Raw genomic sequence first — 22,171 nt, forward strand, 5'->3', positions numbered from 1 at the left:
GCCAGATAAGGGAGTGAGAGGAAAGTTAAAGAGAGGGAAACTTAATGTACGAGCACACATCCTCCTCTCTGGGGGCCAGTGTGCTCATTAAATGTGCGCTTTAATTACTGTGATGTCACCGAGCACCTCTCTGCTCTGGCAACGTAATTAGAGATCAAATGACTCAATTTAGCGCCCTGATGGCCTCTGGGTTTAAGGCGCTGACCATAAACTGCAAAAACTCTGGTTTGAATCTAGCCTGGAACCTTTGCTGTGCATCATTCTCACCCCTCATTTCCAGTCATCTCTGTACTGTCACATTGTAATATACAAAAGGGCATCAAAAAGTTCAGAAAAAACCCCAAAACATTCAAACAAACAAGTATACGAGCAAAACCTTTGTGAAATCGTAGCCCAACACTTGCCACAAACATGCCTCTGTCCCCCGTCCTCATACAGCATGCACCCTCTTTATAACTGCAGCACTTACACCGCAAGTGACGTCAATTAAAGTCTGTGACGGTTCAGTGCTTAGGGCTTAGGGCGGACATTGGAACTGGGCCACGCTCATCTCCCCAAGCCTGAATGTCTTACCATCACTCTCAGTCCTCTACTAAACTCTGTTATACTAACTGAAAAACAACATCTGTGACTTCTTCCCCTTGTACAAAAACCCACACTTCTTACCTGGGGCAGCAATGGGTATTCCGTTTATACTAGTGAGTTCCTCGGGGGGACGCACTTCGATGATGATGTCCCTGCCGCTCTCCAGGCTCAAGTCGCATGACGTGCTGGGTGCAGCCACATAAAAGGGAATCCCATGGTGCTTTGCGGCGATGGCCAGCTGGTACGTGCCCACCTTGTTGGCCGTGTCACCGTTGGCAACCACCCTGTCTGCACCCACCACCACAGCTGAGAGGAGGAACACGATGGAGGGAACGTTAGCGCTAAGGAAAGAGGAACGTTGGAATAAAAAAGGTCAAAGAGAAACACACACCTGTGATGTTCATTTCTCTCATGGTGAGGGCTGCCATGCTGTCTGTAATAAGTGTCGCAGGGATTCCCTCCGCGACCGCCTCGTACGCCGTCAGTCTGGATCCCTGGTTGTACGGCCTCGTCTCCGTGCAGTACACACGCTTCAGCCTGCCCAGCGTGTGGAGGCTTCGCACCACACCTACACACAAACACACATTATTACTGTTACAGTGCCATTAATATTTCATCCTCTTTTCTCACTCCACACACACACACACACACACACACACACACACACACACACACACACACACACACACACACACGGCTCCAGTCTCACCGAGTGCGGTCCCGTATCCAGCTGTGGCCAGCGAGCCGGTGTTGCAGTGTGTGAGGATCGTCACAGAGTCCCTCGGAACGCCCGACAGGATGTGCTGGGCGCCATAGTTACCGATCTTCTTGTTGTCGTTGACGTCACGCTCCAGCATGTCTTCGATCCAGGCGATTACGCTGCAGGAAGGGGCCACAAGAGGTGGGAATTTAGCTCCCAAATTTAAAAATGTGAGCTTATTTGAATCATTGTTATGCGACTGTAACTGAGATCAGAAACACTGGCTTTTATAATGACATTGACAAAGAAACTGTATTAAATGTGGATTGGTCATATCTGGTCAATACCCGGCCGGCTTAATGAGGTCAGTATTTGAGCGGATATCGATCCGGCGTACTGGATCAGTGCAGCTCTACCCTAAAGTCGGTGAATTGTCCCAACATGAGCCACTATCCACCAACATGTATTAAAGCCGTACATCTTTCAGCCCAAATGTTTCTTTCCTGCATTTGCAGAGCTTTAAACTACAGTCCTGTTGTGCAAATTAAAACTGTAAAAATAACTAAAAGGTTTCTTTTTCACAGTGACAAAATTATACATGGACTTCCCAATCTTCCCATTTTATGTGATCGGATAACTTTTACAACTTTTTCAAAAAGACATCTGCAGCCGGTGTTGAACGAGGAAGTGCTATTATAGCAGCTCACTTGGCTTCAACAAGAGCACACGTTTAGATAATTTTAATTCACAATATAAGTTTCACTAATATGACAGAGCAAGCAACTACTAAGCTCATTGTTTGCTGACGTGTTGTCCATTTGCCTAAAGGGTGTCCTGTGGAGTTTTCTTGAAAACAAATAAAAGGTCCCGTTTACATTCACTACAACTCCCTGTGTGTATCTTTGGGGATAAACAAATGTTTTTCTATCTGTTATCTTCTCCATAAAACACTTGCAAAGCCATTTTTTGTTTGTTTATTTGGAACCAGCATTGGGTAAAACCATTTTTACTTGGTAACGGCCTTCCCTGCACAACTGCCATCAGTGGTATAATGTATAACCACTGAGAGGATTGTGTATCGCGTCACACACACACACACCTGCATGTGGGTCCTTGTGTGTGAGAACAAACAAAACAGGGGCCCAAATGTAAAAACTAGTGATCATAAACACTATAGGGTACCTTTAACTAAATTTAGGGTTGAAGCTAAATTAGACTGTTGTGCACACAGGAAAGTGAATTAAAAGCCCAGAAAACTTTCTGAATTTGGGTCAGAATTAAAGAATATAATATGGAAAAGTAGGGCAGCTGAGACATTAAAGTGTGCTCTGAACAGGGCAGTTATTAACCAACTAGTAGGACCCATAGAAAGATTCAGCAGTAGGTCCCCAATGACCCAGTTTGTGACAATTTAGTTAAACACAAAAGGTTACCAAACTAATCTGCAATTAAAGGATAGGTAAATATTTTTACATTTTAAGTTTATCTAAAAGAATTTCAAAAGCCTCGTTTACAAAGAGAGTCTGCAATACTTCTATGAAGAAGATCCAACCTTACACCAGCTTTGCTTTTTCTACGCTAGCATGTAGCTATGCCGGCTGTCCCTTCAAACAAGTATCCTCTACTATGGTATCCTCCATCGTAGTTCGACTCACCGGATGTAGAACACAATTGTGATTGGTTTAAAGAAATACAAACAAGACACAGCTCTTTCTTCCTACCTATACCAAAATGATAATAGTTGGAGCCAGAGCTTTCTCTAGCACTGAGGAGATAAGTCTGGCTACGGGAGACTGCCTCCATAGTTAAAGTCTTTTTAGTGCAAAATGTCCTCTTTTTGTTTCCTTGCTGAGCTCCGATGTGGGGATAGTACCAAAAAAGAGAATAAGGTTGTTAAAACAAACTTTTTGAAGATACCAATTTGATTTCGCTTAAGCTTTGAAATGTGTGAACTTTGTCCCGCATCACCTACATTAAAGTATCTTGAGGAAAGGGTCTGCAAGTGTAAACTGTAAACTTATCCAGTAAATCAAAGTTTCAATTCATAAAATGACCCCAAATGACAAACAATGAACATGTGCAGTTCATCATCTCCCACCTTTCTCTGAGCTGCTCCGAGTTCTTCTCCATGCTCTCGTTCTCCGCAAACTCCATCAGCTCGCGGGCGGCGCGACCCATGTTGACGGCGGTGGGCCGAGCTGAGGTCAGGTGACACAGCGACTCCCTGATGAAGGTCACAGGGTCATCACCCCCGGCGCCCGCCCGCAACTCCACAGCCAGGCTGAGGCAGCCGACGATGGCGATGGCCGGGGCGCCCCGCACCTGAGGGAGGAGGAAGATGAAGTCAGCATCACATGGTGGACCTCATCTTTGGTTTCAGTTTTCATGGAGATTATTAATCTAGACCAAAGAGTTGCAGGAGGGTGATCACGGAGCCGAAAGCGGTCATCATGACATCACTCGCTCTGCTTATGGTACATTCCTTTACTCTGAGACACACACACACACACACACACACACACACACACACACACACACACGTGTAGCTGCTGTCTGTAAACGGAGACAAAAGAGTGAATATCTGCTCAGCTCTAATAAGTGAGCATCTGAAAATGTCCCCAGCTGTTACAGAACTTGAACAACATGCAACTATCTGAACGCCTCTCTGTGTCGGGGCTTCAGTTATAGAGGGAGACATGAGCAGGAGGTGTCACTGAGTGCAGCGCAAGACCCAATCGCGAACAAAAACCCTGGCAAAGGTCATTAATAATTCAACAATCTCTCCCAAAGAAAGAGGAGGAGGCGGGGGGGGGGGGGGGGCATGTTTCATGGGTGGGTGGCTGTGTGCAGATGTCTACTTTGTGGCGCTTGCACATAATAATGTTAAGACTACATATATAAAAGGATGGTGGAGGGGGGCTTGTAGATGGAGGGGGGCTTGTAGATGGAGGGGGGCTTGTAGATGGCGGGTGCTGCAGGTGCATCCAAAACAAAAATATAGGCCGACAGCGGGAGCACGGCGACGAGCATATTGGCAACACATGAGTGCAGCGATGAGAGCACAAAAGACCCGACCAAAAAAACACATGCACGACGGGGATAAATGCACAAGCGAGCGGGCATGCAGGTCGGATGGGAAGTGGGAGAGAAAGCCCCGAGTGAGGAGGGGTGGAGGAGAGAAAGGAAGGAAGGAAGAAAGAAAGGCGCTCCGTACCTTCATGGACTTGATGGCCTCGTAAGCGTCCTGCACCGTGCGGATCTCATCGTAAGAGGTCTGGTGTGGCAGCAGCAGCTGGTTGAGGATCTGCAGAGACCCGGACCGGTAGCGGATCGCTTCCAGCGTCATGACCGAACAACGAGGCGGGATAGTGGGATAAATATTACGGATGGACCGGGTGCGCGCACACGCACTCACTCACACACACACACACTCTGTCACACACACACTTTCTCACACACACTCTCCCTCTGAGCGGATACACGTTGAAGTGACCGCGGCCTGGATGTCAGTAGTCCCGGGAGCCGTCGCAAAGAAGCAGCAGCAGCAGGAGGAGGAGGAGGAGGTGCGGGTGGGACGGAGTAAAGAGAGGAGAAGGTCTGCTGTGTGACACGGGAGGATGGATGGGGAGAGGAGTGAGAGAAGGACTGGAAACCTTCACACTGACAGACAAGCAGGGGAAGCTGACACGGAACCACGTGCTCACCCGAGCAGGAAGCCCTCGTCTCTGTGTCCACGCCCACCAAAGTCTCGCGGGTTGTCAAATTTTTTCCAAAGACTCCCCTCTTCTTCTGTTCCTCCTGCGCACCATCCCCCCCTCTCATCTTTTCCCCCTTTGTCAGGGGAAATTTCACATTCAAACACGTTATTAGCATAACACCAAAGCCCCAAGCTTCCCCGCAACAACAGCAAGCATTGTCTGGAAAAAAAATATTTTTGCCTTACATTTGTTTTTTTCAACCTTTTGTGTTTTGGCTTCACTTCCTCCCACATACCTCCCTGCTATGTGTAAATACATAGTATTCATTATTACAAAACCAACCAATATTTCTCCTTTCATAGATATTGCTTTGAAACCCACTATGAAGAATAGAAGTGCCACAAAATAGGCTTGCATATTTAAAAATACTGAAATTACCATAAAGGGTTATTACACCAAATAAGTAAATATTTCATGTTTTAAACATGGTTTTATAATGAATATACATGAACAAAAACTGCTTCTCTTTGAGTTTCTGTTGGATGTTCATACTAAGGACTTGTGACATTTATAGAGCTGCAACTAATGATTATTTTCATTATCGATTCATCTGCGTATTAATCAATTAACCGTTTGGTCTATAAAATGCCAGAAAATAGTGAAACATGTCTGTCCCCGTTTCTCAAGCGTCTTGTTTTGTCAGTCCAAAACCTAAAGATATTTATTTTAATATGTTATGATAGAATATAGAAAAGCAGGAAATATCTGTATCTGAGGCTGTAAACAGCATTTATTTTGCTATTTTTGAATAAAAAATGAGTTTAACGACTAATTGATTGTAAAAACAGTTTGCAATCATTTTTTCTGTCGATTGACTAATCAATAAGTCGACTAATCGTTGCAGCTCTAAATGTGTACACACTTTGAGGATTTGGGTGCGGTATAAAAAGTTCTGCCAACACCAATCACAGATGTAGATCCCATGAAAACCCATTGAGTTTGACCACAGCCCCCAAACAGAAGTCATTAGTTTTCTGTGGCAGACTTCTAAAAACATGTTAATACATTCTCTGACAATCACAAAAAGTATCAAGCTGATAAAAACTTATAAAAAGGGCACATTGTCTCGGCTAAAATGTTGATCAGAAATTAGAAATGCGGAGAAATCGAATCAGGATCTTTTTAGTTGAATGAAGACACGCACACAATGCTGATTCACCATTTTATTCATGTTAACACCGACCTCACAAAGAAGATAATAAAGCCTTAACAATCAGGCCTTCATACGTTCCCCGTTTCAGCTGCACCTCTTCATGACTTACACGTAAAAATAGAGACGGAGCATATTATGCTGTATATTTACTGTATACAAATATTACATTTATATTGATTGCCCTTACATGATTTAACAGATTGAAGATGTCATAGGTTCAAGAATAGTATTGTCCCCAAGCCTAGATGATTACATTCACTGCAGCAGATCGGGACAGAAATATAAACAGAGCCACACTAACAAACAGAAAGAGTAAGGAGGAGTGTGTGAGGACTCTTGTAAATGCAAGAAAGGAGTGTGAGTCACCAGCAGGACAAACTTTAATGTCCCTCTACCCGGGTCCTGACCATCCAACTACCACACTGAATGCTGATGAGCTCGTTGCCATGACAACGGGACAACCTCAGAGGCCATGAGGTTACTCGAGCAGTGGGGTGAGATGGCAGCAGTGTGTGTGTGTGTGTGTGTGTGTGTGTGTGTGTGTGTGTTTGAGGTGACACGGGGTTAAAGGTTTTGGAGTAAAAGAAATAGCTGCTCAGTTGCGGTTTCTGTGCGGGCGTTTAACGGCGTTAAAACCCGGGTTTATATCAGAGCCACGTGGTCATATTCAACCTTTACTTTACAAGAATAAAACATTTTCTGTTGCAGGATCAAACCGGTGGTTTTGCATGTTTTAGCTCATTTACTGCAAACCAGTTTAAATTACAGCTTTAAACGAAACATGTTGCCGTGTTTAAGAAATGTTAATTGTTTGAGGATTAATCAATTCAATAATTTAATTGTTTGAGTCATTTTCCAAACCAAAACATTCCCTATATCCAGCCTCTAAACTCTAACTATATGTTGCTCTTCTTTGTGTTATGTGATAGTAAACTGAATATGCCCGTCGGACATAACAAGTCAATTAAAGCCTCGAGTTTTAGAAAATAGTAAGAAGCACTTTTCACTGTTTTTTGGCAATTTATAGACCAAATAATGAATCAGTTTCAGACAGCCATTGATTTCCATACAGTATAAAAACAATAAGTAGACTCTTGAAATGTGCTTGTGTTTCATAATCCATTAAGTCTGCCTTCAGTTTTTTTTTTAATCATTATCTTCATCTTCACCATTAATGTGAGTTTTTCACATAAATATGCATTTAAACTGCAACACTAAATAATGCACTTACAATGTCAACATTTACACATTGTATAAAATGTGTTCACACAAATGTTCTAATGTTTGGCAAGCAAGGCTGATTTTTGTACTGCACTGAAAGAAATGGAAAGTAATGGCTGCCTGTAACAGTCGGGAAAATACATCAAATCTGAAACTGCGCTGCATACACACATAGTCAGTGTACATGCCTTGTAGTTAAGGAGCTAAAAGTTGCGCGCACACTCTTATAGTCCTTTAAGAGCCAACCCATATTAAACTATAAGGACTCATCTCTCCTCCCACTGGCCTGTACATCTGATACCAGCTGATCAAAAGCACCATAACATCGCATTCACAAAGAGTCAGAACATATCTTTTCCTGATAGATTAAAGTGGGGGAAGGGGTGTTACATAAATATCAACAGACTATGGACGACCATATCAGGTCAACTTTAACCAGGATTATTTGCTAATGGGGCGAGGCAGTGGGTGGATTAGAGTAAACACATGATTCTCTGCTGTGTCACGTGTGCAAAAGACTATTAGTGCAGTTAACACACATCATCCACATTGAAGAGTCAAATAAGTAGATCCAGTAAGGCTCATTTGAAGTCTGCTACATCAGCGTGGAATCAACAGAATCTGCTGTCAGGTTAGCAGGTTGTCAAACACACGGAGGAAACATCTGTCCAGAGAATACGTGACAGTAATGTGACACATTTGTCACTTTACTGTTTTTGTACCTCTAGTGTTGTTGTGGCAAAAATGATTACTTCCCAGGCGTCTGCATTTGTCACACATCTCATGAAGTTTTACCGGATTCGTTTGACTTCACGGTCACATAAGTGTAAAGTAAGAGAGTAATGACGGGACGACGATGCCTATGACAGGGATGTCTAGGGGGCAACAGAAATAGAAATGAGCAATTACCCAGCCTTACCGACACATATTGGGTTGTCTTCCTGTGGGCAGACTATTCAGTATCCACTGTGCCGCCACTGGAGAGCTCAGTGGGACACAATCTGGTTTTGTAAACTGCATATGCCAAAAATCTGTGGAAAATAGCAGCACGCTGACGCAGCAGCTGTTAATTATTTCCTAATCGACGGCATAATGGGCTTAATATTGTTTAAGAGTTTGAAGAAAATCCAAGAGGAGCGACCTATTACTCATGACTGACTAATCTTTGAATATACGCAAAGGAATTAGTGTGAAGAAAGTGAAGACGGAGGAGACAACAAAGACGGAACAGCTGATGAAGAAGAAGAAGAAGAAGAAGCAATCCTTTTGCAGAGCTAAGCTTCTAGCACATTCATGGCACGCTGCTAACACCCCCCCCTCCCCAGCCCCAAAGGCGACTCTACGTCTGATCTAGTCGTCTCCTTGGTGACACAAACACTAATCCCTCATTATGGGATGTAGGCTGCGGCGCCCCGAAGCCCCGTTTTTTTATTCCCATATCACACCACTCCAAACGGAGCAGATTACTGTAATCTGGGAACACTGGAGCAGACAGATTAGATTAAGCTCATTACACACACAAAATATGGGAAACGGGTTAAAAACACCTCAGCCCGTTGGTTAAACACACTTCAGAGCACGCACACACATCTTTTTAGGTAATCTGTGGACACCGACACAGACTCTCGGAGCTGGTGCCAAATGTAAAAAAGTCTTCTGACAGATTTCTTCATCAACAATTCTCAAAGGAAAGATGAGCATTAAAAAAAAACTAAACAATTAACAGAGCAAAGGTAAGTTCTGTAAAGCAGCTTGTTCTAGTGTCTAAGTGCAAACACACCGGCTTCCCTCACTGTTCAACTCCTTTAATGCTTGCTGTAATGTCTGTGTTCCTTTGTAGTTACAGATTAGTTTTTAATGACTGTGGCGAGTGACTAACCTCAAGTGGCACAAGTTATATGATCAATTTAGTCGGTTGGTTCATGCGGTTGTCATGGACATGAGCAGCATAGAATCATGCTAAAGGTGCTTAAAGTACCCGCTGTAGTGTTTGTATAGTATGGGATGAAATAACAGTTCTCCAGCCAAGTGTCCGCTCCCTGACTCTCCTCTCACCCCGTGCGTTTCCTTTTCAGCGATTCCAGCTGATCAGAGAGAAAAGGAGTAAATCACATTGTAATGATGATGAAACATTTGTTTATATGAGGTGGGACCAAGTCGTTGTTCTGCAAGTCACAACTTTAGCTGATTCAGGAAATGAATTGCTTCGTGGCACATTTTTTAAATAACATACTTTTTAATAATTGGGCTTGAGGGGAGGTATCAAGTATTTAAGTCAAAGTTCAAGTGGAGTTGAAGTATTTTCTAATTGTTTTCAAGTCGAGTCTTAAGTCATTACATTTTTTGACTCGAGTCCACACCTGTATAGTATATACAGAGTCTTACCTCATTCTCAACCAACTTCAACCTGCCCAGTGCATCCTTGGCAGCGTCCTATAAAAAGAGAATGAAACACAATAAGACAACACAGACAGACACACACAGACAGACAGACAGACACACAGACACACACACACACACACACACTGTACTCACCCTGTTGCCTTGGTTGGAGTATTTCTTCACAGACTCAGCGTACCCTTGGACGGCGCGCCGCAGCACATTTTCATACTCTACACGTGGCGAAGGGAAATGTGGGTATTTGAGAAATTGAGATGTATACTTACACTTATTAGTAAAGTACATACTCTATGTATTCTACCATGTATTCTGTGTGTGTGGGGGTTACCTGTCAGTAGAGTAGAAGAGCCTCGCTCCAGCTGGGCTTTCTGCCACTGCAGTCTGTGTGTGAACTCTTTGTGTTGATGGACGAGGTCAGATGGGGGATCCCGTCCGACCTTCCGGTACTCTGCAATCTGAGGGACAGGCGTAATGATTTGCGAGACTTTCGCGTCTTCGGGCCATTGCAAGCATTAGAGAAGAAGATGCTGCGGGCCGGCTTAGACCACACACACATGAACACACACAAATACCTTTCTCTCCTGCCGCTCCCTGTCATAGTTGAGGATGCTGAAGCTGTGGAGTTTGTACTGCGGAGGAGAGTTGTTGGGATGACTGCTCCTGCTGCTCGCTTCATGTCTGGGTTTAGACCGAGGAGATGGAGCCTGATTCAGACAAACACACACACTGAGGCTTCACTGAACTGACACTATCAATATATACTTGTTCCAATGGTGTTACTCCTGCATGTATAGGCCTTGCAAAGAGGGCTGCAGGATGACAGCATATTAATCAGAGGGCAGCAGCTCTCCTCCTGACTGTAGGCCGGGAGATGCTGGAGACAAACTAGTTTGTACGATGTGTCTTCCAACCAGGTCGAAAGCGTCTTTAAAGCTGTTACAAACTGCCACGCTTGAAGGCGGGGCAAAAAGCCTGCTGTCATAAGTCAGGTTTCCATCCAAATGTAGCGCAAACATTAACCAAATTTATTATATGTATCAGCAAAAGAAAATTAATGTATGTTTCCATGTACTCTCATTGTGCCAATATTAGGAGCTGGTCCATTGAGATAAACAACTGCTGGAACCAATTCTTCAGTCGTTGCAGAAGAAGAGCAAGCACGAGACGAGCACGAGACGAGCACGAGACGAGTCAAAGCGTATGGAGAAAGCATGATGGAAATATCATTTTGTTTCATGTATTCAGTTAAGGAACGTTACAGTCTCGGCCCACACAGGTCAGATATTTTTGCCTGTCTGAACTTGAGTGACAAATAAGTCACATGCTGCATGTAAGTCTCCATCGTTTCCATCGTCCTCTTCCATACAGATAAATATTGTTACATGCAGATGATCAATGCAACATAATGTACACATGGCGTCAAGCTGAAGCTCATTTCCAGCCCTCATCCTAGGTTAGGCTTTATATACGTAGTCAATCCTTGTCGGATCGCTGGCTACAAAATATTGCAGGACGCTGATTTTAAATGCCGTTTGATGATCTGACACATATGACTATCCAATTTTAGCTGGAGCCTTTGTGGGGAGCTTTTCATGTTCTTTCTGTGTCCTCTGGAGGAATCCCACTACAGTCTACACACATGCAGGTCAGGGACTCACCCGTTCCCTTTGTCTCTCTGGAGGAGAAAGGGAGGACACAGGATCCAGAACCAGCCATTTCTCTGTGACCGGCTGGAGATCCACTCCTGATAAAGGCTCTCGGATCTTCACCCTCACCTCCAACTTGCCACCTGTAGCTTTACGTCCATCCATCACCTAGGAAACACATACGCACTGTTAGGTAGATCTGGTGTGTATAATACGCGTATGCATTTGGGTTTAGCGGTTATGAACACTCACCTCTATTATCTCTCTAATGTCAGAGTGCTTTTCAAGAGCCTCTAACTTCAGCTGAGCAGTGCCCACGACCCTGTCTGTCTTAAACAGGCCTCTGTAAACACAGAGACAAGAACACAGCTGAGCAAAGCATCACAGACAGGATTTTACAGCACAAATCATGACAAAGAGGGACGCTTCTGCCTATATTTGCCCCACAGCAGTTGTAGTTTTTACCCCTTGTGGACGATTTCAAACTTGACGCCTTTGGACTGGACGACTCGTTTGAAGCCTCTTTGGGCGCGGTTGATGTTAAGTTTGAAGTTCTCTTTAAACTCTGGGTTGTTGGTGCTCTTTACTGTGCCTGTTTTGTCCCTCTGAGCCTCCTCCTACACACACATAAATTAATGCAGTAAAACACATCTAGATACAGAGAGAAATATCCACTGAGTGAGAACAATTCTTACCGCACTGGGAAAAGGAAACTCAAACTTCACACTTGCATCCAGATCGTTAGGAGAGACACCTGCAGGCAGAGAGGTAGGTGTAGATGAACATACATTTGACACATCAGTGCCTGATTAATTCAAAGAGGCAGACCTGCCTCCCGTACCTGAGGGAGCTGGGAGGTTGATGCCTTTGATGATGAACAGTATCAGGTCATTAGGTGTCAGTCCGGAGTGGATCCTAAACAACAAAAACAAGAGTTATGATCATTCAGTAACAGCATCACGAGTGGCAGACAACAAAACATTACAGAAAGCTAAACAATCCAAACTGTTGAATGAGTCACTGCCAGATACACGGAGCTGTGAGCTCAGTATGATACTGGAGCAGAGCCGTGAGTCTGACTCATCTACCGCTCAGTCAGGGAAAGTCTCAAAATCCAATCCAATCAGTTCAGTTTTAAAGCTTCTACTAAAACACAACGTTAATAATTCCTTAAAATTACAATGATATAGGCACTATGATGACCCAATGATGTACTGACTGCTTTATTTTCATTTACTTCAGGGATGTTAATGAGTCCCTGAAAGGACGGATTGCTGAAAGAAAAAAAAGTTGAAATAATTGCTGTCATAAAAAACGATTATGCAACCAGAGTTGATCATTACATGCAAGTAAAAGGAAACAGGAATTATGGGACTGAACATACGTAAATGCACCTTCAAAACTCAGCAATCACTTGTCCCAGTTTTAAAATGATATTAACATTGTTACGAGACATTTATGTTGGATGGTAGTCAGAATGGTTTATGTAAAAGAAAAAGGAAAAAGTGCTATTTAGTCATCAACCAAAGTATTGGACTAATTCTTTTTGATTTACTGAATGGAAAGGTCAGGGGATCACCAAACTGATTCTGAGTCATCATCTGGAAGTCATGAATATCTGTACAAAATGTAATGGCAATCCATCTGATAGGTGTTGAGATATTTCAGTCTAGATCAAAGTGGTGCACTAACGCTAACCGACCGACCGGCATGGCCATCTCGAGAGTCACTACGGCTAGAACGTGTTGACATACCATTCAAAGAAAAATAACAAAATCTGATTATATTATTATCAATTATTATCCATAATCTACGAGTTGGTTGCTGACTCACTTGACGGTGTTTAAGGTCCTCTCCTCTGTGCGGCACTTGGGGACTGGCTGGCCCTTGGCATGGGCACTCTTCAGTATCTCGATATACTTCATACACTCCTCAACTAGCTTCTCGAACCTGGTGAGAGACAGAGATGGTACTTACAAACAAATGCTCATGTGAAATCTTACAGGATGGCCCGGTGCTTGAACCGTCACAGGACGCAGACAGCGGTTATAGTACACCAAACAAATCCTGTAGTGTTCCTGCAGTTTTAAAATGTTGGATCACATAAGAAATGTAAGAAATGTAAGAGCCCGGTCTGTGGGAAAGACATTTTGTGTTTCTTGGCAATGAGAATAATTTTCAAAGCATATCTGAAGAAAGAAGAAGGAATGAGGACTCTTCAGGAATGCATTATGTGTGGCGGTTAAATGTATGTGAAAATCTGTGAAGAATATCTGTGAGGAAAACATGAAAAATATGCAGCGTGACATGAAAGTCAAACAGCACCGTCTGTGTTGCCACAGTGACGCCACAACTTTGATGAAGTGCTTAGTTAAAAAAAAATCAATAAATCCATCAGTAGAGGAGAAAAATACTCATCCTGTAAATCACTTTGCTGCTAAGTATCAAACATTTGCTCCTCAAATGTAAGAAATTGCTTGTTTTTCTGCTTGTAATGTAAAACAAGGTATTTGAGGTTGTGTATGTTTGTCTGATGAGCACGTTAAGACTTTAGGCTCTATTCAGTACATTATGACGGCATTTGATGTGATGTTTTTTGTAGCTGCCTGTGATTTGTGATGAGAAACAAACTTTAAGTGTGTGAATTAAAATGTATATTATACAAAAAACTAAACTAAGATTCATTCAATCTGATGATTAATGTAATAAATGTATTATTCCATTTAAATTTTAACCAAAAATAGCATTGTGAATTGAGTTACACGTGCATTTAACTGAACTTCTAGCAACATCATGGCTGCAGATAACGTGTAATAAAATGTACATATACAAAAACACAACTAAGGAATGTCTCTTACTTCAGAGCCTCAGCCACATTGCCCACTTGTATGAGCTGTTGAGAGTACCCCAAACATTTCTGTAGATCGAGATAAAGAACAAAAGAAGGCGTGGGTATGAAAACAAGAGCCAAAGACAATAGGATACAGAACAATTGTTATTTCAAAAGCTGCACAACTAAAAAAAGTGATGAACAATCTTCATGATATCAACATCAGTATACGCTGGTCACTGACAGACAGCAAGATTTAGGAGGTGCACTTTCATATAAAATGTACATAAAAAAGAAGAAGGTAGAGGCGTGTCCTGACCTCGTGCTGCTTCCGCAAAAGATCCATGAGGCCGTGGTACTGTTCACTGGAGCGAGGGGAGAGAGGGGAGGTGCGGGAGCGAGCCAGGGAGTAGTCCTCCTCGCTGACTGGAGCGCTGGGAATCTGTCAGGAAGTCACAGAAAACTAGAACTGGAAGTTTCTAAGCTTGTGCGATATTCTGCAGGCAGACAGGAACACAAACTAACAGAGGCACAAGCTTAATATTCTTGGTGAAATTACACTGTGGGGCCGAGCCAGAGAGAAACACCTGGGTGATATGAAGCAACGACGACAAACAAAAGTCAGGCAAAATGAAAGAAAGTCATATGGGAGAAGTGGCAACTATATGAAATATGAATAGTGGAATGGCATGGAAAATATGCAGATTAATTCACACAGGTACAGTCAGAAATACACAGAAGGTGAGAACAAAGGTGTTTTGATTTCACCCCCTGCTTCCGGTCTTCTATTTCTGTGCCATTCTGTGTGAACACACCTCACACTTTTGGTGGCTCCTGTGACAACATGTTCGAAACACACAAACGTGCTCGTATGTCGTTCATTTACATGCAAGAATATATTTATGACCTTGGTGATATCAACGGGTAGGCCAGACTTGGCAGCGGTGACCATGGGGTCCAGTCCCTTGGCATGTCTGAGGTGCTGCGCTGCTCCAGTCATGTCCTACAAACAGTCACATGGCAACAGATGCGTCAACAAAGCACAGCAACACACCAGATGTTCAAGACGCCAATAAAACAACAGGCGGCTGTGATAAACACATCTAGAAATAATAAAAACATGTCAGGGAATCTATCTACAGCAAAGAAAAAAAGTCCACAGTTTACCTTCATCTGTTTGGAGCGCAGCGCTGCACGCAAAAAAGCCTGTCGCCTTAGCAACAGGAAATCCACTTGGTGCTGGGCTGCAAGGATAATTAAGAGAAGAGGTGAGAAACACACACACACACACACACACACACACACACACACACACACACACACACACACACACACACACACACACACACACACACACACACACACACACACACACACACACACACACACACACACACACACACACACACACACACACACACACACACACACCTTTAGATCCCAGTTTTAGAGCTGAGGAGCCTCCGGGGGGCTGAGGAGCCGGAGACTTTGCTTTCTGGGCAGGTGGACGCGTCGCAGGCTGCGGACAAAGAGACAATACGAGGGTCTCACAGTATTCTTCTCTTAAAGTGCAACAGCTGAGATACTTGTGAGATGATTAAGCTTCTTTTTCTTGAACAATTTCAACTGAAAAGACTTAACTAAACTTAGAGTCACTGTTCTGTTAATAACCAACATATTATACTTTACTGCGATTACAAGCCTGAAGTTGAAGTGAGAGGCAGGAGGACAGAAAACTGTAATAATTCAATAACTTGGCAGAAGCTAGCATGGCAAACAATAAAACCTTGCTAGCTTTGTTTGAAAGGCAACTGATTCAGATTTGTTGGCTGCACAATAACAACTTGACCATATGGTAGCCTTTATTTACATAGTTTTACCTTGGCAGCCTCTCTTTGTCCATCCTCTTCTTCATCTTCTGCATCTGCGTCCTGATTAGCTATTTTCATAGCCGTTTCCAGGACACCCATGAAGTTCTGCTGACCCCCCTCTGAGCCTTGAAGTGGTGGACAGCCTAAAAAGCAACACACACACACACACACGACTTACTGTAACTATAAAGTACAACCTAGAGGCACAATCCTGAAACACACTTAAGGAAAGTTACCTGGTGGCACAGGTAGATCAGACAAGGTGACAGTTCGCCCAGCTTTGTGAGCTCTGATGGAATCCTGGTATTGCTGTTAAGAAAAGAGGAGACGATTGATAATTAAAGCAAAGTTCACCCTCAGATACTCTTTTACTATCATACACTGGTATTGTTACCCTGTGATAGTCAATGTGTTCCTTAATTGTTATTATCCAGGTTCTCTTTTTATTTTCAAACTTACAAAGTTTGTTTTGAACTGTAAGATCAGCGCTGTAAATCTAAAAGAAATATAGCATATTACAACTAGCCCCAAGGGCATTACCTAACGTCTACTGCTGATGCAATAAGTGAAATAACTGTCAATGTTAAATCCTTGTATGTACAGTATATGACATGATATTTCTTTAGGGCTGTAACCAACTGATTATATTAATTATCGATTAATCTGCAGATTGTTTTCTAGATTAATCATTTGGTCTATAAAAAGAAATAGTGAAAGATGTCCATCCCAGTTTCTCAAGGTCCAAGGTCACACGTGTCTTTAAATGTCTTATTTTGTCAGTCAAACCCCAAAGACACTCAGTTTAATGAGACTTAAAACAGAGAAAAGCAGGAATTCTCCATATTAGAGAAGCTGAAAACAGCATTTTCTGACATTTTTGTATGAAAATGTATTTTTTCAAACATAGTTACACAGTGCTTTTAATTAAAAACAGAACACAATTAAAACACAAAGAGAATGAAGTGAAAGCCAGCAACTAAACAAATAATAAGGCATAGAGAGTAAAACAAACCAAATGTAATAAAACCACCAAATCATCAATGAGTCTACTAATTGATAGAAGCCCTAAATATATGTATACACACTTTTTAGGGATTTGGGTGGGGTTTACTGTATAAAAAGTTCTGCCAACACCATTCACACGATTAATCGACTAATCATAGCAGCTCTAATATCTTTATTTATATATAGATTTCCTTTTTTTATATTTTTATTTATGCTGCCGAGTGGATTGAATTGTTTGACCAAATTTTGTTGTGTTGAACATGCGATCACAATAAAGCATCTTATCTTATATTTGCAAGCACCCAACCTCCACTTTCCAGTCCCACTCAAAACACAAAGTAACTTTCTGCATATAAATAAACTTCTTAAACTTCCACATGGAAATCAATGTGATCGATGTGCTTCCACTCTTACAAAAGCAATATACATGCCACACAACAAGTTATTGTCTTTCCTTCATGTTCTTCTTTTATCTCTTTACCTTCGACTCAGCAAAGTCTACTTCAATTAAAGGTTTCATATGTTTTGCACGATCCTCAGACAACAAGACTTTATTGCAGGTTATTCTGGTAGGCAAAATAAGCAACAGTGGTAGTTACAGTCAATCCAGTCAAAATAAAGTGAGTGACACACCAGTTATTCAGGGAATGAGAAAAACACACCAAACAGCAGCGCAGAGCCAGGAACACAAGGTGCATCACAGAAAGATGTATCTTTGAGAACATCAAATGCCATATTAGATTTAGTTTCAGCTATAAGTACGCATTATTCTTGGGAGAAAAAAATATATGATTTGGCTTTGAAAATAGTTTCAACAATATTTGAAAGTGCATGGTGTGTACCTTGACAATGCGCTGGTGCATGCGAGCCTTACGATCATCTCCTTTGCTCTTGGCTCCCTCTGCTGCTGACTTGTATATGTCCATCCTCTGCTGCAGGGCTTCACCCAAACTGCTAGGAGCAGGCAGATCTGTGCAGGACACACAGACACACACACACACTTTATTCTTTACTCTTCTGGATCATTTGTATCATCTGAAGGATCAGGGCTACTGAAGGTCTTACCGGCATTAGCCACCTGGGGGGGCGCGGGTGCAGTAGGGGCAGCCGGTTTAGAGGACGACTGAGGAGGAGGAGGAGCACTGTGCTCTGCTATGACGTCTCCTGCAGATGATGCCACATCAGTGGAGGGGTGGGGATGGGTTATTATTATAATCTTAACCTTTACTTAATCAGGTAAGCAGAATGCACACAATAAAACATAGCCGGTTACACAAAAGCACAGATATCCAAAAAATAATGATTAGAAATCATTTTATGTGGTGCAAAGTTGTGGAAGGCAGTCTCCCCAAGTTCAGTGTTTACCGACAGTATCAAGAGTAAGCAAGTACTTCATAAACAAAAATGATAGTGCGTAGTAGAAGCACCTAGGATTCAAAAATGGAAAACAAAAGTATGTGTGTGTGTAGTTGGGGAATGGGATGCAACATTACCTGTGATGACACGCACATGTGAGTGTATGGAACTTGTGGATGAGCAATTCAAACGGGGTTAAATCATTACATTTGATTTCTTGTAGAAATGATGCAACATGTTGAAATATTGAATGAATGGTATTCAGACTCTTATTCACTCAAAAAGAAAAAGGAAAGAGAGACAGGTATTTGGTCTCATCATGTTCATACACATGGATATTAGAAGCCTGTGTTCTATCAAAGAAATGGGCACAAAAGCCAGTTTGACCAACAAAATACTTTTGTCAAATGCAGTGTTCAACAGTATCAATAGCCTTGGCGGGCGCAACAAATAGTGCATAGTGCAATAACGCACTGATACCTTGGGATCTCCATGAAGGAATCAGAAAAGAAACATTCTGTTAAGAAATCGGGCTACGATGAGTGAGCAATCGAAACAAAAATCTAAAACTTTAGGGGAACGTATCCTTTAAAGTGGTTACACTGACCAGGAGGAGGAGGTAGGGAGCTCAGGTCTGCTGGTTCGTCTCTGTCCAGTGCCTCCACCACTTATGTCCAGTTTCTGCATAAAAGGAAGTCAACTGTATTAGGATCGACTGTTTCTACACACAAACAAATAGATTTATTCATGTGATAACATTGACATTGGTTCAGTTACCCTGGCAGTGACGTAGTGCTGTTTCGCCAGGTCTATGTCGCCTCTCTGTTTGGCGTGTATGGCAGCAATCTTGTACTCCCTCTGTCTGGACAACACTGCCTGTTTCAGCTCTGAATGGAGGGAAGGCATACGTGTGTGTTTGTGACAAAATGAGAGAGAGAGAGAGAGAGAGAGAGAGAGAGAGAGAGAGAGAGAGAGAGAGAGAGAGAGAGAGAGACCAAAAAATACTTGTTGCTTTAAAAGCTCAGGAGGATCACAGTGGCATGTAACAGGGATATTTGCGAGTTACTTTGTCTGTGATCATCTTATAATTTTTACTTTACCTGTTTTTATTCTATATTTTTATTAATTATTCTGTTCTATGTTATATTTTATGTTTTGGTTGTTTGTATCCTGACCGTGTATACAATTTGATCTTGTTCTGTAAAGCGTTTTGTAACTGGGCTTTGAAAAGTGCTTTACAAATAAAGTTTGTTATGATTATTAATAATTCTGATTTCTGATATTATTATTATTATTATAATATCACCACATCTTTACTCTTATACATCCAGTACACAGTACAGAGAAGACGTATCAAGGTGGAGAGGCGTCCACAGAGCACTCTGAATGTCATCCTGTCTGTTCACCTGAGTGCTGTGCGTTAGGCTGTCCTGGGGTCAGGGGGGAGATGGCAGGTGTTTCCGGGGTGATGGCAGCAGCAGGCTTTTGGGGCACGGTCAGATGGAGCAGCTTCGCATTAGGAGCTGTCGGCGCAGCCTCCCGCAGAGGTTTCTGATTTGTGGGAGGAGAGGGCGTCAGCGTGGGCTCTGGCAGTTTTCGTTCCTTGTTCGGTTCAGACTCCGCTGAGATGTTGGCCTTTCCACCGAGAACAACTGGGGGAGGGATTTCCTCCTCATTGACAGGCTTTCCTTTCCTGACAGATGTCAACATGGACTGCAGTGTCTAAAAAAAATAATCATGAACATATGTTTTTAACATTATAATAAAGTAATTTTACAATATTAAGATTTACATACAAGGGACACTTTTAGACACTGTTTTGTACTGAGGTTGTTTAAGATGTTCTCTCTTTTTCTTTTCCATGTTACCTTTAACCCACGGTCATATCTTCGAACTTTGCTCGTCTCCCCCGCAGCCTTGGCATTGGAAACGGCTGTCTTGTACATTTCAATGCGCTCCAAAAGGCAAGACTCCAACCCAGTGGCACCCCCGGGAGCAGCAGGAGAAGAAGGGTGGGATGTGACGCTAACTTTGGGAGCAGTTGGCGTTATGGCAGGAGGGGTTGGAGCAGGAGTTTGTTCCTCATTATCCCCTAAAACCTCATTCAGTTCTGCCTATGTACGGAAACACAGGAATGCATACAGTTAAAAAGAAATCCAGATATGTGAAGCAAATCAACAGCTAATCTTCACCAATATATTATAAGTGGAATGAAAGGCATTCAGAATGCAACTAACAATTCATTTTTATCATCAGTTAATCGGTTCACTATTTAATTGTTTATTAAAGTTTTTAGAACTAATATGTCCATCACAATTCAAAATCAGACCCCAAGATGATGTCTGGAAACTGCTTGTTTTGTCCAAAACTCAAAGATATTCAGTTTTCTATTATAATTGACAAAGAAAAGCAGCAAATTCAGCACATTGGAGAAGCTGGGCAAGCCAATGGTTGGCATTTTTGCTTTGAAAAAGGACTAAATTATGATGAAAAAAGTTCATTTTCTGTCAACTAATCTATTAATCCAATTATTGGTTCAGTTCTGAAAGAGACAAAAACATTATGAGTGTTTTACCAGTAGATCTTCATCATCATCATCCAAATCGTCACCCCCCATGTCCTCATCATCCAGGTCTTTCATACAAAGAGCTGCCATTCGCTCTATATCAGCCATGGGAACAGGAGCTGTGCGTACACAAACACATCACAAGCAGCACTAAATCATACAAAGATTTAAGTACTAGTACAAAAAGAGAAAACTCTACTTTACACTGGTAGATGTCAAAAATAAGATCAAGACAAAGACTCTCACCTCTGCCTTCACCTTTCTTTTCTTGTGATCTCCCTCCACCTCCTCCCAGCAGATTCAGCAGCTCTGCCTCCAGATCTTCATCATTGCCCCCATCATCCACCCCTCCATCTGGGGACAGGTCAAGGAGCAGCCCCATCTGAGACACAACGAGACAGACAGGAGGAAAGACAGGGAGAGAGCTGCTGACTCATACCTGTTGTTGGCATAGTAACAGTAGATAATCTCATTATCTGATATGAAGGGGGTTACCTGTTTGGCTCGCGCTGCCCCTTGACCCCGGGGAGGGGGGTTTCGACTGCGACTCATGGGACTGTTACTACCTGAAAGTTAAGGAGGGTTTACATTAGTTGAGCCAATGGAAAGAAGGAAAAAGGTGATGGACATTTCCATAACTGACAGTATCCACTGCTAGTGCACCTGTACAGTCGGCACTCACTTCAATCGCAGCCACTTTCTTGTAATAATTCAAACTGTCCCAATTGTCTTGTATCGAGTTAGCTTCTGTGCTCATGTTAGCTAACAGCTATCACAACATACAATTCGTTTTTACATAGCTAATGAAGGTACAGGCAAGCTATTTACCTGCTCAGTTTCACGGACCGTGATGTTAATGTTTGCAGCTAGTCGGGTCGGTTGTCTAAATCGAAAATTGCTCAGAAACGATAGGAGAAAAGACAGAACATTTAAAAGTAGGCAAGTGTAATTTAACGTTTAGCTTGAGCTGTCAAAACAAGAACGGTAAACTGTGGAATTTACTTCCTACATTCCGTCTCCAATAGCAACGCACATAGAGCTTTACGGCTAGACGAAACACACCCATTACTGACGTAAAAC

At 42.5% G+C, this 22,171-nt stretch overlaps 2 protein-coding genes across 2 annotated transcripts in view; both read right to left on the bottom strand.

Annotated features, from left to right (window-relative positions):
* mri1 (methylthioribose-1-phosphate isomerase 1) overlaps nt 1–5,025 on the bottom strand; it is a 6,639-nt gene extending 1,614 nt beyond the window's left edge. The window contains exons 1-5 of the mRNA XM_029430600.1: nt 4,500–5,025; nt 3,384–3,607; nt 1,295–1,464; nt 977–1,153; nt 667–891 (exon numbers count right to left, since the gene is read on the bottom strand). Of these exons, the coding sequence (XP_029286460.1) occupies nt 667–891; nt 977–1,153; nt 1,295–1,464; nt 3,384–3,607; nt 4,500–4,631 (928 nt within the window). The 5' untranslated portion in view covers nt 4,632–5,025. The remainder of the gene's footprint in view (nt 1–666; nt 892–976; nt 1,154–1,294; nt 1,465–3,383; nt 3,608–4,499) is intronic.
* A 1,168-nt stretch (nt 5,026–6,193) lies between these two features.
* On the bottom strand, nt 6,194–22,166 carry cc2d1a (coiled-coil and C2 domain containing 1A). Its single transcript, XM_029430564.1, is given in 29 exon segments — nt 6,194–9,501; nt 9,803–9,850; nt 9,953–10,029; nt 10,146–10,272; nt 10,390–10,521; nt 11,476–11,631; nt 11,716–11,806; nt 11,929–12,080; nt 12,159–12,217; nt 12,305–12,378; nt 13,297–13,413; nt 14,322–14,380; nt 14,613–14,735; nt 15,201–15,296; nt 15,461–15,537; nt 15,725–15,812; nt 16,174–16,307; nt 16,401–16,473; nt 18,012–18,139; nt 18,235–18,333; nt 19,133–19,193; nt 19,195–19,206; nt 19,303–19,412; nt 19,932–20,247; nt 20,394–20,639; nt 21,101–21,210; nt 21,338–21,473; nt 21,587–21,657; nt 21,920–22,166. Coding segments are annotated over 28 exon segments (2,991 nt in total). The 5' UTR covers nt 21,644–21,657; nt 21,920–22,166; the 3' UTR covers nt 6,194–9,468.
* Nucleotides 22,167–22,171: the final 5 nt, after the last annotated feature.

The sequence above is a fragment of the Cottoperca gobio genome, chromosome 1, assembly GCF_900634415.1.
Source record: "Cottoperca gobio chromosome 1, fCotGob3.1, whole genome shotgun sequence".
In the NCBI taxonomy this organism is placed as follows: domain Eukaryota; kingdom Metazoa; phylum Chordata; class Actinopteri; order Perciformes; family Bovichtidae; genus Cottoperca; species Cottoperca gobio.